General features: G+C 41.3%; 1 protein-coding gene across 6 annotated transcripts in view; it reads right to left on the bottom strand.

Annotated features, from left to right (window-relative positions):
- The window catches only part of LRP6 (LDL receptor related protein 6), a 189,082-nt gene that overhangs the window by 14,923 nt on the left and 160,592 nt on the right, over positions 1–13,567 (bottom strand). For 5 of the 6 annotated variants that reach the window (XM_077807430.1, XM_077807426.1, XM_077807427.1 and 2 more), the window contains 5 exons: positions 12,533–12,735; positions 10,307–10,518; positions 9,138–9,328; positions 2,335–2,544; positions 680–805 (listed from right to left, as the gene is read on the bottom strand). In XM_077807430.1, the coding sequence (XP_077663556.1) occupies positions 680–805; positions 2,335–2,544; positions 9,138–9,328; positions 10,307–10,518; positions 12,533–12,735 (942 nt within the window). The remainder of the gene's footprint in view (positions 1–679; positions 806–2,334; positions 2,545–9,137; positions 9,329–10,306; positions 10,519–12,532; positions 12,736–13,567) is intronic. The other variant, XM_077807431.1, reaches the window with a different exon arrangement.

The raw sequence follows: 13,567 nt of genomic DNA, 5'->3' as shown, positions 1-13,567 counted from the left end.
TGTTAATCAGGGCTTTGAGTCTTACTGTACCCACAATGATTTTTATTTTTCCAAGCCACTTAGGCAAGGTTCACAAAAACAGTGCTCTGTGCTCCCTCTTTAGCAGCAGCTAACTTAAAAATACCTCTCGCCAAGAGCTATGTGTTTAGCACTGGTGGTCCTGGGGAAGCCACACAAAAGTGTTGTAGTGTGCTTTAAAGTAGCAGGTTAAACAAAACCAGCTCAATTAATTTCAGCTGTTTTCAAAGTCACCTGTGTGTCAAATAGAAAATGTCACACTAACGAAGGTGGGGAGGGGGAAACAGCTCAGCTTTCTCAGATGGTATTACAAACCACTGAATAAAAAAAACCAAACCTGAAATAACTCAGTGTCCTTTTAGTTACTAAGGACAATGGAAATCTGTATCTTGAAAAGCCTTCTTGCCTCAGAGTTAATTAACACCACTCACTGGGACAGGTTAGTTGTGGAGCTATTGAAGAGACCAAAATGGTATCCAGATACTCGGTGTGGAAAAGCATTGTTCAAGACATCTTATGCAGGAAAGCTCATCCCCTCATGGCACGTACCTTTCCCCCTCCAGAACTTCTCCCAGATTGAGGCATGTGGCTAACATGAAGGCCGTCCTAACCATATGTTAGGGGTTCAACTAACGAAATGCAGACAACTGGAAGGACTTACCTCCACAGGATAGTTCATCCTGAAGCAGAACAAGGTGCACTGGACAAGAACACCGGGTTGTACCGTCACCCTTCACAATACAAATGTGCGAACACCCGCCATTATCTTGAGAACAAGGATGCTGTCCTGCAATTTATAAACAAGATCTTTATGCAATATAACCCCAAACCCACATGTCTGGTTGAGATTATTTAGAGAGAAGAAATTAATTAGTAAAGCTTGGGTAAAAAATAATCCAGATTTACTTTTTCAGGCCCTGATCCCATAATGAGCTCAGATGAGGTAGATCCCCTGCAGTGGGGCTCCTCATGGACACAGGAGGTTCACCTGAATGGAGCTCATTATGACAATGGCCTGCCTCCCTTTCTCCCTTCCCAAATGGAAAACCTTCAGGACAAGCAGCTCCAGAGTCTTTTTTTTCCTTCACAGACATTTATAACTATTTGTGATCTGAAGCATCATAAAAAAAAAATCACGCAGTGCAACCTTTTAAAAACAGGAAACAAAACCTAAAGGTTTGTTTCTTGGGAAAGGTGGAATTAGTTCTGGAAGAATACCACAAAGGTGCCTAAAATTTAATACTGCACTCACTCGCTCTCTCTAAGCCAATAAAAAAAAAAAGCAAACTTTTCTGATTTACAAAGTCTGAAGTATTTGCACTGCCTCCAAAACTCAAATGAATATGATCTAGATAAATATGTCTTTTCATTTTAATGTTTAATAAGGATGCCCTGTTTCTTCTTGAAATTCTTGACAGATTTACTGTGATTAATGGCAAACAAAGCTAGTAGTCGTCTGCTTTAATTAATATCCCCAGACAGTTTCCTAAAAAAATTCTCCAGTTCAAAGCACACATCATACTTATGTTAACGTGATTGCTTCCTCTATGATGGCTGTGGCTCCACTTGGCTGCACCCAGCCCCAGCCAATCCCCCATTCATTTCAAGTTAGGAAAAAGTTTGTGCTCTTGAAAAAAAAAGTTTAGAAACTATTTGAGTGTATTTACTCCTGGTGAAAAGGGCTGAAGTTCTCTAAACAGACAAAGCATGTGGCAGGTTAAGCTTAACTACTCTACCCCATGAATGTGCCACAACCCTGATCCAAAGGAACCTCCTCTAGGACTAAGATGGTATTTTAGTCTCTATATCCACTCAATCCTTAGTGTCTGTCATAGGACTACCTATAAGGTTGCCCATTAGGGTATGTCTACACTGGAGCTGAAAGGTGTAATTTCTAGCTCAAGGAGACCTGCACTATATCATTCTGATCAGGATCAGAACTCAAGGCAGCTAGCCCCTCCAGGTGCTCACACCACCATGGCTTCCCTTCTCTTTAGTGTGCCAGTTCAATCAGAGCTAAAGTAGGTATGTCTCCTCAAGCTGGGAATCACACCTTCCAGCGCCAGCGTAGAGACATCCTCTGTGACAAAACGTGATAGTGGTTTTTGTTACAGTCTCCTGTCCACTGGGAGTTGTACTGAGAAAACTCCACACAGGCCCCTTATCAGCCTTTTGGCCACTACTGATCTGGGGTGTATTTAAATCAGTGACATAGGAAGAAATGTCTCCCTATGCCATTAATAATCCCCTGTTGCGCCACTTCCCACCCCAACCCCACACCCCCAATTGCTTCTTGCTAATAGGGATGGTACTTACTGTATTCCTGGATGTTTAGTTCTTTAACTGCATGTATGTCGCTGAGCTGTGCAATACGAGCCTGGACTTTCATACGTCCTTCTCGACCAGTCATGTCGATTTTTTCAATCATTTGTTGTTGCTTGTCAATCCAGTACAGCCAGTTTTCAAATACTGTCAGCCCAACGGGTTGCAAGATATTGGAGTCTTCTAAAACTATTCGATTTGCCCCTTTGGAAAGGAGGTTGTGGTTTAACAATTGGAAGAGACCAAGATATCATCATGAATACATTTTACATAGATGTAAATAAGCATATTACACATGCACGCACGCACACAGTCGTATGTCCTCAGTAGTTGTCTGGATTTAAATTCTGCAGCCAGATCCCCAATATACACAATACACCAGCGCGGGGAGTGGAAGCTCCAAGGTAGCTTCAGGGAAATGCAAAAAAATGGAAGGTGTTTTTAATTTTATATTACAGTCAGTAGTATAGTGAGCATAGTACCACTTGTGTTACTTTGATATTAAATTCAGCTTTACGCTGACTCAACTTTTTCATTTTGTACTGCAAATTGTACTGTACTGATAACTCACAACTGCATTCTAGAAGCAGCTAGATGTTCCAACTGCTGGAAGGGTATAGAAAAAGTGGATATAAGGCATAAGAACAGCTATACAGGGCCAGACCAATGGTCAATCTAGCCCAGCATGCTGTTTTCCGACAGTGGCTGATGTCAGATGCTTCAGAGGGAATGAACTGAACCAGTAATCACTGAGTTATCCATCCCATTGTCTACTCCCAGCTTCTGGCAATCAGAGGCTAGGGACACCCAGAGCATGGGATCGCATCCCTTACGTTCTTAGCTAATAGCCATTGATGGATCTGTCCTCCATTAACTTATCTAATTTTTTAACAACCTCATTATAGTTTTGTGTCTGGGCTTGCCCGGGCTGAGCCCAGGCATCTCTAGGCTTAATGGTTCATAGCCCCAGCATCTCTGGGCTTGTCGCATCAGTTATGAAAGTAAGAAAAATTGCTTGAGCCCTGGCACCTCTTTCATTACAAATTAAGTACTGAGTGCATTGTGTGAAGTACTTCCGTTAGTTTGTTTTAAACCTGCTGCCTATTAATTTCAGGGGACCCCAGTTCCTGGGCATCGTGAAGGGGTAAATAACTCGTCCTTATTCACTTTCACCACACCAGTCATGATTTTATAGACCTCTATCATATCCCCTCTTAGTCGTCTCTTTTCCATGCTGAACAGTACCATTCTTTTTAATCTCTCCTCATCCAGAAGCTGTTCCATACTCAACCATTTTTGTTGCTCTTCTATGTATCTTTTCCAATTCTAATATATATTTTTTGAAACGAGGTGAATAGAACTGCACACAATATTCAAGATGTGAGCGTACCATGGATTTATATAGAGGCAATATGATATTTTCTGTCTTATTATCTCTCTCTTTCCTAATGGTTCCTAACGTTCTGTTGGGATTAGGTTTTCCAATGTGCATTACTTAGCACTTATCAACACTGAAGTTCATCCACCATTTTGTTGCCCAGTGACCCAGTTTTGTGAAATCCCTTTGTAAATCTGCTTTGGATTTAACAGTCTTCAGTAATTTTGTATCATCTACTAATTTTGCCACCCATTTACCCCTTTTCCCAGACCCTTTATGAATATGTTGAACAGCACTGGTCCCAGTACAGATTCCTAGGGGACACCGCTATTTACCTCTCTCCATTCTGAAAACTGATCATTTATTCCTACCCTTTGTTTCCTGTCTTTTAACCAGTTACTGATCCAGGAGAGGACCTTCCCTCTTATCCCAGGACTGCTTAGGTTACTTAAGAGCCTTTGGTGAGGGACCTTGTCAAATGCTGGTACTCTTGATCACCATTGTTTTTTGACCCCCTCAAAGAATTCTAATAGATTGGTGAGGCATGATTTCCCTTTACAAAAGCCATGTTGACTCTTCCCCCAACAAATCGTGTTCATTTAAGCGTCTACTAATTCTGTTCTTTACTATAGTTTCAACCAATTTACCTGGTATGGAAGTTAGGCTTAACAGCCTGTAATTGCCAGGATCGCTTCTGGAGCCTTTTTTTTAAATTTGGTGTCATATTAGCTATCCTCCAGTCATCTGGTACAGAAGCTGATTTAAATGCTAGCTTACATACCACAGTTAGTAGTTCTGCAACTTCTCATTTGAGCCCCTTCAGAACTCTTGGGTGAATGCCATATGGTCCTAGCAAATTATTACTGTTAAATTTATCAATTTGTTCCAAAACCTCCTCAACTGACACCTCAATCTGGGACAGTTCCTCAGATCGGTCATCTAACAAGAATGGCTCAGGTGTGGGAATCTTCCTGCATCAGTCTTCACGGCAGAGGATGTGAAAGAATTCATTTAGCTTTTTCAGCAATGGCCGTATTTTCCTGGAGCATCCCTTTAGCCCCTCAATTGTCCAGTGGCCCCACTGATTGTTTGGGAGGCTTCCTGCATCTGATGTACTTAAAATTTTTTTTGCTGGTAGTTTGAGTCTTTGGGTAGCTGCTCTTCAAATGCTTTTTTGGCCTGCCTAATTATATTTTTATATTTGCCTTGCCAGAATTTATGCTCATTTCTATTTTCCTCAGTAGGATTTAACTTGCAATTTTTAAAGGATGCATTTTTGCCTTTAACCACTACTTTTACTTTGTTGTTTAGCCATGGTAACATTTTTTTGATCTGCTTAATATGTTTTTTAATTTTAAAATATGTTTAATTTTATTTGAGTCTATTATGGTGTTTTTAAAACATTTCCATGCAACTTGCAAGCATTTCACTTTTGTGACTATACCTTCTCATTTCCATTTAACTAACGTCCTCATTTTTGTGTAGTTCCCCTTTATGAAGTTAAACGCTACAGTGGTGGGCTTCTTTGGTGTTTTCTCCCCCGCAAGGATGTTAAATTTAATTACATTATGGTCGCTATTACCAAGTGGTTCAGCTATAAGGCAGTTTGGGGTTTTGGCTCTCAGGAGGTGATTAAGACTTTTGGCAAAGAGGAGGGGAAGTACTTTTTTCCCCTAACCCTTCTGGGAAGAATCAACAGCAATTTTAAGTTTTGTGCATGGGCTTGAGCTCTTCGGCCTTGTCTTCATCAGGGAAAAAAGGGGAGTTGTTCATTCATCACTAATATGATGTAAAATCCTAGTGAAGACAAGGCACTTTGTAGTTTTCATACTAGTTAGTAGGAAAATGTAAACCCTTGAAAACTATGAGGGAGTTAACTCAACCTGCAAACTAGTGTGAAAATTATAAATTGCCTTGCCTTCACTAGGTTTTTACTTTGCGTTAGTTACCATGTGTTAGTTAATTTGAATTAGGAATATACCCTTTTCCCCAGTGAAGACTCCCTCTCCGTTCTCTATATTAGCAACCCTCGGCAGCGACCAGGAGAAGCACATTAGCTGAATGTTTATGCTACAGTGAGAATTATTTAACAGCACTGACTTTTAAATGGTCATTATTAGATTTCAGAGTTAAAATTCCATTCAGATGAAAGGGAGCACAGTTCATACTTGTCTCAGAGCTACTGCTGAAGATGGCCTGTAAACTTACTCTGCGCTACTTTACATTAAGTTTTTACATTTATTTTCTTCACAACTCTAGGGCTAGAAACTTATATTTAAAAAAAAACCCAGAGCTTAGATTACAGTGCACAATTATACTGTGAATTTGGTGACCTGTAAACAGATTTAGTGAATTTATTATGCCCTGCACTTATACTTACTTTTACTCACACACACTCATCACAGGAACTAAAAGTTCAGAGAACCCACAGCTGGACTGTTTGGATCTAAATCCAAACACTGCCAAACCTTCTGGGGTGTTCAGGTCATTTCTATCTAAAACTTAAAAAACAAAACAAAAACAAAACAAAAAACCCCTACAGCAGGTAATAGCTTGTGAATGTGTTCAACTACACTATGCTTTGCAAAAAAAGTAACTGACATTTTTAAAAAAGACTAGTACAATGAACCACCACATATAAAAGGCTACCATTTTTTTCCAAGGAATGTGTGGCCAAGATTTGCTTTTGGGACCAAAAAGTTATCTATTTATTATTATTATAATGCCTGAATGTTTTATTATTTCATGTTTATTAATATAAATGTTTTGCATTTTTATAGGCTTTCATTAGATGCGCTCACAGTGCTTTACAGTAAGTTAAACTAATTATCATCTCCATTTTAAGATGGGTAAAGTGAGGCACAGATAGGTTAAGTTGCTTGCCTGATGTCTCATCATGATTAGCTGATAGATTCTGGCCTGGTCTACACTTAAAACCTAGAGAGTGACTTTTCTACAGTCCACAGTGGTGTTAAAAATCCACATCCCTGAGTGCCGCAACTACGCTGACTCTTAACCCCCAGCACAGACACAGCTAGGTCAATGGAAGAATGCTGTCATCAGCCTAGCTGCCGTTGCTCAGGGAGTAGGAGTTCCTACAATAACAGAAACCCCCCATCTTTCGCTGTAGTCTATGTCTACACTGTAAGGTTATGCTGGCATAGCTAAGGTGCCATAGCTATACTGCTACAGTGCCTGTAGTGTAGACATGTGTTCTGACACAGCACCTAAGAATCCTCCCCCCGCGGCTTTCAAATACAGACAGCGCTTTCACGTCTTGATCTGGAGCTACACCAGTGTTGAATTTGGCCCTAGGAAAGATGTTAATGGATTCTGTAGAAGGACATATCCAGCTTGATGCAGGAATTACTAGTGTGAGGTTCTATGGTGTGTGTAACGCAAGAGGTCAACTAGATGACCACAATGGTCCCTTCTGGCCTTAAAATCTATGAGTATGAGTCATCTGTTGCGGGAACACTAGCTGTGAGATGTCAAGAAGGGGGCAGAGAGGCGCACAAAGGGGAGCACGACTGTTACTGTCAACCTTTACAAAAATAAAAGTTTTACTTCTTTGGACAGAGTTCTTTTATGATCCAGTGAGGAGGTGGGGGATCTACATGACATTTCTCAACATATTGCACAAACTTTTAGCTTAAAAATCTCAGTCTCTTAAAAGTACCTCAGTTTTTCACCCACATTTATGACTGAGATTAATTTACTATTTGTGACTAAACCAAGACCGTGATATTTATCCCTCATATAAATAAGAAATCCTAAAGTGGGGACCACAAAGTTCACAAAGCGTCCACTAGTCCCACCAGGATTGTCATAAAGGAAGATCCTAAAGGCTTAGAAATCCATGTTTGCTCAAGAATGAAACATGACTAACAGGACTTCTTTCCTGCCATTACTTCCCTCCTACATGGGGGAAACTGACTGGAATAGCCATTTCAGACTAGCTGCCTGTGTGGACACACAGTTCCAGAATAAAAGTCAGTGTATTCCAGAATAATTAGTGTGTGTCCAAAATAAACTAATTATTCTGGAATATACTGACCTTTTATTCCAAACTAGTGTCCACATAAGGAACTATTCCAGTCCATTTCCCTGCGTAGACAAGCCTTTACTCATGTGAGAAGTCCAATTGACTTCAATGGGATTTCTATTATTAGGACAACACAACTGGGCCCCAGGTATCTGTTGGGAGCATTCTCCTCTCTCCTATCCTATCACACATATGAAGCATGCGGTCTCTCTTTGTAAGAGTAACAGCATCTGCAGACACAGGAAGCAAGAGAGTTTTTAAGAACACAATGCAGAAAAATTATGCTCTCAGTTTAAAAAAAAAAGGCCTATTAATCAGCATTCTTTAACTAGCAATCTGTCTGAACAGATAGGATTTACACTGATAAATTGCTGTAACTTATCTTGCAGTGCAAATGTCTAAAGATGAGTGTTTTGGAAAAAAAAAATTCTCCATGTTCATGGAAGGAATGGTGAGGTTTTAATAAACAATACATAAAATCTGATGACAGCTTTTTTTTTTTTTAAAGTAAGATAATTTAAAAACAAAAGAGTAGGTTTATAATTTACACCAGCCTTCGACTTTGGTGTTCTAAAAATTGACATAACAGATGCAAAAGGGGAAACAAGGAACGAGTAAGTTTCAGATGTCAGTTAAATCCTGCAGATACTGAATCTGTGGTGGTCAAGGTCATCCAAGGATACATCATACCAAAATTTCAATGTTTTAATGCACTAAGTGTGGTCTACTGGTTATAACACCCGATTAAGAATCAAGAGTTCTTTTTCTGGATCTTCCATTAACTTACCGTGTGTCACTGGGCAAACTGCATACACTTGCAACTGAAATAATACCACTTGTCCTATCATACAGACATGTTATGAAACTTAAATAGAAGACGGAAAGCAAATTGGTGTCCTTGGATGGAATACACTACAGAATTCCAAAGCATTATTATATCATTAACGAGCATATATCAATGCAATACTTTACTACCAAATTCATTTAGTTTCCATCACCAGTCTCTACTCTTACTCTCATATCTCATACATGCATGCAAATGGGGGAACGGACATGCATCTGAAGTACAAGGACAGACATTGCAGGTATTACATAGTTTATGTTGCCACAGGCACAGAAATGGCCAGTGCATGCCGACTTTTCACCAACTGTACACTTCCTGGTACACTTCCTGGAACTGTACACTTCCTGGTTTGCCTGACAGGTACTAGTACTCCAAAAAAGTGATGTCCATGAAAAAGAGCAGTGATTATTTGTGAACTGGCTTTGAAGGAGAAGCTAACCAAGGTCTTGAAACTAGAAACTGAAGTGAACAGCACTAATATTGAGCAACTAAGAGTGCAAATGAATTTCTAAACGTAAGTTTTATTTTACCTGAAAGGTCACTGCTCTCAATTCTCCGGAGCTCTGAATCAGCCCAGAATAACTTGCTCAGCTGGCTGTCAAGGGCCAGGGCTATAGGTTTACTCAAGCCACTGAAAAAGAGGATCTCCCGTTCAGTTCCATCCAGTGCTGCCCTCTCGATTTTGGGTGACCTTTCCTGCAGATTAGTGAAATACATGTACCTGTAACAGGAATAGTTAGAGTCAAACAGATTAGTAAATTATGCAGGTTTTTATTAAATAACTTTTTTCCCCTCTAACAATGTCTCAGAGAGACAAACATCCCTTCTCACTACTGTGCGAAGCGGGAGAGAGGAGGCAGCTATTTAAGACAATAACTGATTTGGGAGTAAAAAAACATTTTCAGTGTCAGGCTAAACTGTCCCTTCCCTTTTGCAGGTGCTCTGCTCCGGGGTAGGAGGAAGGGAACACAGGATACCTGGGCCTAGTACACATGCAGGAAACAGGCTTGCTCTATCTCTCAGCACTCAGGTGTGCAAGGGAGGAGGAACTGACCATCTGTACAGGAGCGTTTCTAGGCAGGATGGGGCCATGTCTCTTGCCCTGCATTTCACCAGGATGCGTGTGAAGAGGGCAGGAACATAACCAGAATTCTCTTACAGCTGGGGCCCACAGCTCCCTGCACCCAGCCCCACACACTCCCCTCAAATATGGCCTGGCTGCCTCTCCTTCATGACAGAGGGGTAGCTGTGCCAAATTTCTAGCTCCAGTCCAGGGCCAAGTGGGGTGCGGTGGGGATGGAGGGAGGGTGAACCCTCTGAGCCCTCTACCCCTCATTGCATCCATTTAAAGATGTATCAAGTCCTGCCCTGTATTGGGTTTCTCCCCTTCTATAACACAACACTACCACCCTCTAATGGCACTGCCTCTCCATCCCAACAAGGCTCAGCCTCAGGAAGGCCATAATTGAACCCTGCTAACCTTTACCAGTGAAATCCTGGCCCCAATTAAGTCAGTGGAAGAATTCCCATTGACTTCAATGGGCCCGTATTAAGAATTTTAGAAGTCTCAACCTTCAGCACCAATGCAAAAGTTCCAAAGACACCTTTATTTTGATGAAGGGTAGCCAGAAGCTAGAAGATTTATTAATAGGATCTCCGGGTTGGATTTTCCCTACTATTCCACATTACAACTACATACCCTTTCTCTGGGTTCACCACAATGGCCCGGGGCCTGTCGTCTTCTCCTTTCAGCACCACGCCCATCGGTCTCCCATCCAAGCGTGTCACATTAATCACATTAGTGGCTTCACAAGTCCAGTAGATATAGCGGCTGTAGATGTCAATGCTCAGATCATAGGGCTGCATGTCTAGGTTCTGATTGGGAACCGGACTCGTCACCACAGTAAGGCTCTGGGAAATCACCAGAAGGATATTACATTCAGTGCATCACCTAGAATTGGATCTGCTGTATGTGAAATTCTTCCAAGTTAGAAAGAGGCCTCCAAAATATGATCCTAAACCAGGAACACATGTTCAGTTGATTCTCTCTCTCTCGGTCCCTTGGTGAGCAACAGCAGAGCAAGCAGTGGACACAAAACATACCCTGGCAGATTTAGGGGGATGGAAATCATACCATTCGGTTGCAGCTCAGAAGAACTGATGTTGTTGTTGGGCTTTGTGGGGGTATCAAAGGTGGCTGGGGGAGTGGCACCGACACTCCCCAGTGCCAGGAGTTTTGAGAGGCTATGAACGCTGTATGACTGGCTGTACTATGCCTTAAAGGACAATTCTTGTCTGCTGAAAGTTTCTCTCTCAATTCACCAACCCAAAACAGATTACACTGGTTAAATCCCAACCACTCTAAGAGAGGAGACAGCTAGATCACTAAAGTCAAGGTTTCCACTTGGAAAGGCACTCTCTGGGCCTTGGCATGGCACAGTTTTGATGTTTCTCTTCCAATTCTATCTCATTCTCTTTTTCTTAATAAACCAAACTCCTTAGACAGTCCAGTTCCTCAGTACATAGACTAACGTGAATACAGAACACACAGCTCTCTACAACACAAAGTCCATGTCACCAATAATCCCTAACCCTGAACAGTCTATAGGATAGATCAGGAAAAGAAATGTTCAGGAGACCAGCTGATGGCTTGGACAACAGCTCTCGCATCAATCCTCCTACATCATTTTCATCACATATGTGAGTAGGAAAATCACATTAGGGAACCCTTCTAACTGGTAGAGGGGATATCTGCTAGCACCGGTCCTTAGTCTAGGTATGAAATTTAGCACTTTGGAATTTTCCCATTTTACTCCCTTCTGAGTTTTCCCTGTTTTTCCAAGTATTTCAACTACATGTAATCCCCCTTTCTGGCCCTCTTCAATGTATAGAAAATTATTATGCAGACATTATAATCGCTCCACAGATAAGATCAAAGTAATCTTCCCTGTGACATACACAATTTACCCCACCCAGACAACTTTATTAGAGACATATCGATCCAGCTGAAATTCCATGTACCACATCTTAGCCTCCAACAGTCTCTCTGGAAAGCCTGGAGTAAATTCAATGTGACATTCTGGGGACAAAGGTGCTCTGTAGTTTGTCTTGCACTTTTGGAAAAGTTGCCAACCTTTTTTTTTTGGCTTGTCACATCTTCCAAAGCACTTGGCCTAGAAACCGCACACTTGTTTTATTCTGCTGGTCCTGGAGAGATCTGGCACTTTGGACCAGTTTTGGATGTTAAATTATTTAGACGTTCACGAAAAACATCCCTAAATAGGAGTGAAGGATGAACGAGCATTTCAACGGAATCCAGCTCACATTTCCCACCCCCTCCTTAAGAAACTGCACTTTCTTTTAACAAAAAAATTTATGTCTTCAATTCCCCGCCACCAAAAATAAATAAAAGATTTTAAAAAAGTCTGAGAATGAACAATTGCACAAGCCTTAATCAATTACTGTTACCTCACCCATCCTGCACCACGCTTTGTCTCCAGCCCCATCCGTGCCTCCTCTCTGCTCCCCAATCATGTGCTCCCTTTCCATGCTGCTTGGATTCTTGCAACTCTGTTTCATGCCTCTCATCCAGAGTCCCACTGGTCTACTACCCCACTCTCTTCATGACTACACCAGAATTCCCCAACTCCTAGACAGGAGCGGCATACCACCCCAAATCTCTTACCCTCAAGTCAGTGTACCTTCCCCGGTCATCTCTATTTCCCTGCACAGACTATTGCTCCTTCTGTATTTCCTACATGAATCCTACTATCCATTTCTATTGAGGTTCTCATCACCACCAGTCCAGACCAGCTACAGCGAACCCGGAGCTAGCAGGAAGTCTGTCCGTCTATATTATTTAAAATTTAATCATTGCTTCGTATAAACAGTGCCTCATCTCTTTGCAATTCCTCTCACTGGATACCTGGCTGCCATCTTCTTGTGCCTTCCGGATAATGTTCTGCCGAGAGTCAATCCAGTAAAGTTGCTTATCTAGGGGGTCATAATCGATGGCCCGGACATTCCTGAGACTGTGGATAGGGAGTATGATATCTGGACTCTGTTGCTCATCTATCACCATGCGATTAATTGCGTTCTTCTGACTGAACAACAGGAAAGTTGTAGGAGCTTTAAAAAAAGGGGGAAACACACAGAGCAGAAACACCGGTTATCTATATACCCACTACTAACATTACTACACAAAAGCTATCAATACCTTACTTTCCCCTAGAACCCACCTCTTTCCTCCTCCCCACATATACACACATCTACAGAGAGTGGTTTTTTTTTTTTTTTTTAGGCTTTAAAGGCATCTTTTAAAATAAATTCTTATGTGTGGGGATGTAAAAAGCAAGGATAATTTCAAATGCAAAAAAAAAAAGAAAGAATATGGACACACTCTTTGAAATCATGACAAGATCCAGGTATTCAATTTAAAACACTTTTCCCAAGTCTCTTCACAGCATCCTTTTAGCCCAGTGGTCTGTCCTGCAATAAAGTTACAGTGCACTGTAGAACAAGGCCCAGCAGCCTCAGTAAAGTAGATCTCAAGCCTGGAAAGATCAGCAGGGGGACATTTCACCCATTTCACCCACAGGGGGACATTTCACCTATAAACCAGGCGAGGCAACAGTTGGGCGAGTGAGGTTCCAGAGAACATCCTCTGTCTATTATTTTAGGCATGTACTTTGAGTATTTTTTCTGGTTGCTGCTAAGAAAAAAGTTTCACTGGCATAAAAATATACTTTTCACACTGTTCAAAATTCTGACCTAGGTGCAAGTTATTTTTGCTTTCTGAAAAACCTGGATTTCCCCCCAAGCATTTCACCAGTGACTTTTTTCTACGTTTAATCACTAATTAATAGAAGATAAGACAAAAGCAAACCAAACACCCCTCCCCCCTAAACACACACACAAAGTTTGTTGTACGTATGTAGTATATAAACAGCAACACACCACA

Source organism: Eretmochelys imbricata, chromosome 1, assembly GCF_965152235.1.
Source record: "Eretmochelys imbricata isolate rEreImb1 chromosome 1, rEreImb1.hap1, whole genome shotgun sequence".
NCBI lineage: Eukaryota > Metazoa > Chordata > Testudines > Cheloniidae > Eretmochelys > Eretmochelys imbricata.
Note: the sequence above shows the minus strand (reverse complement) of the source record. Positions and strands in the feature narration are given on the sequence as shown.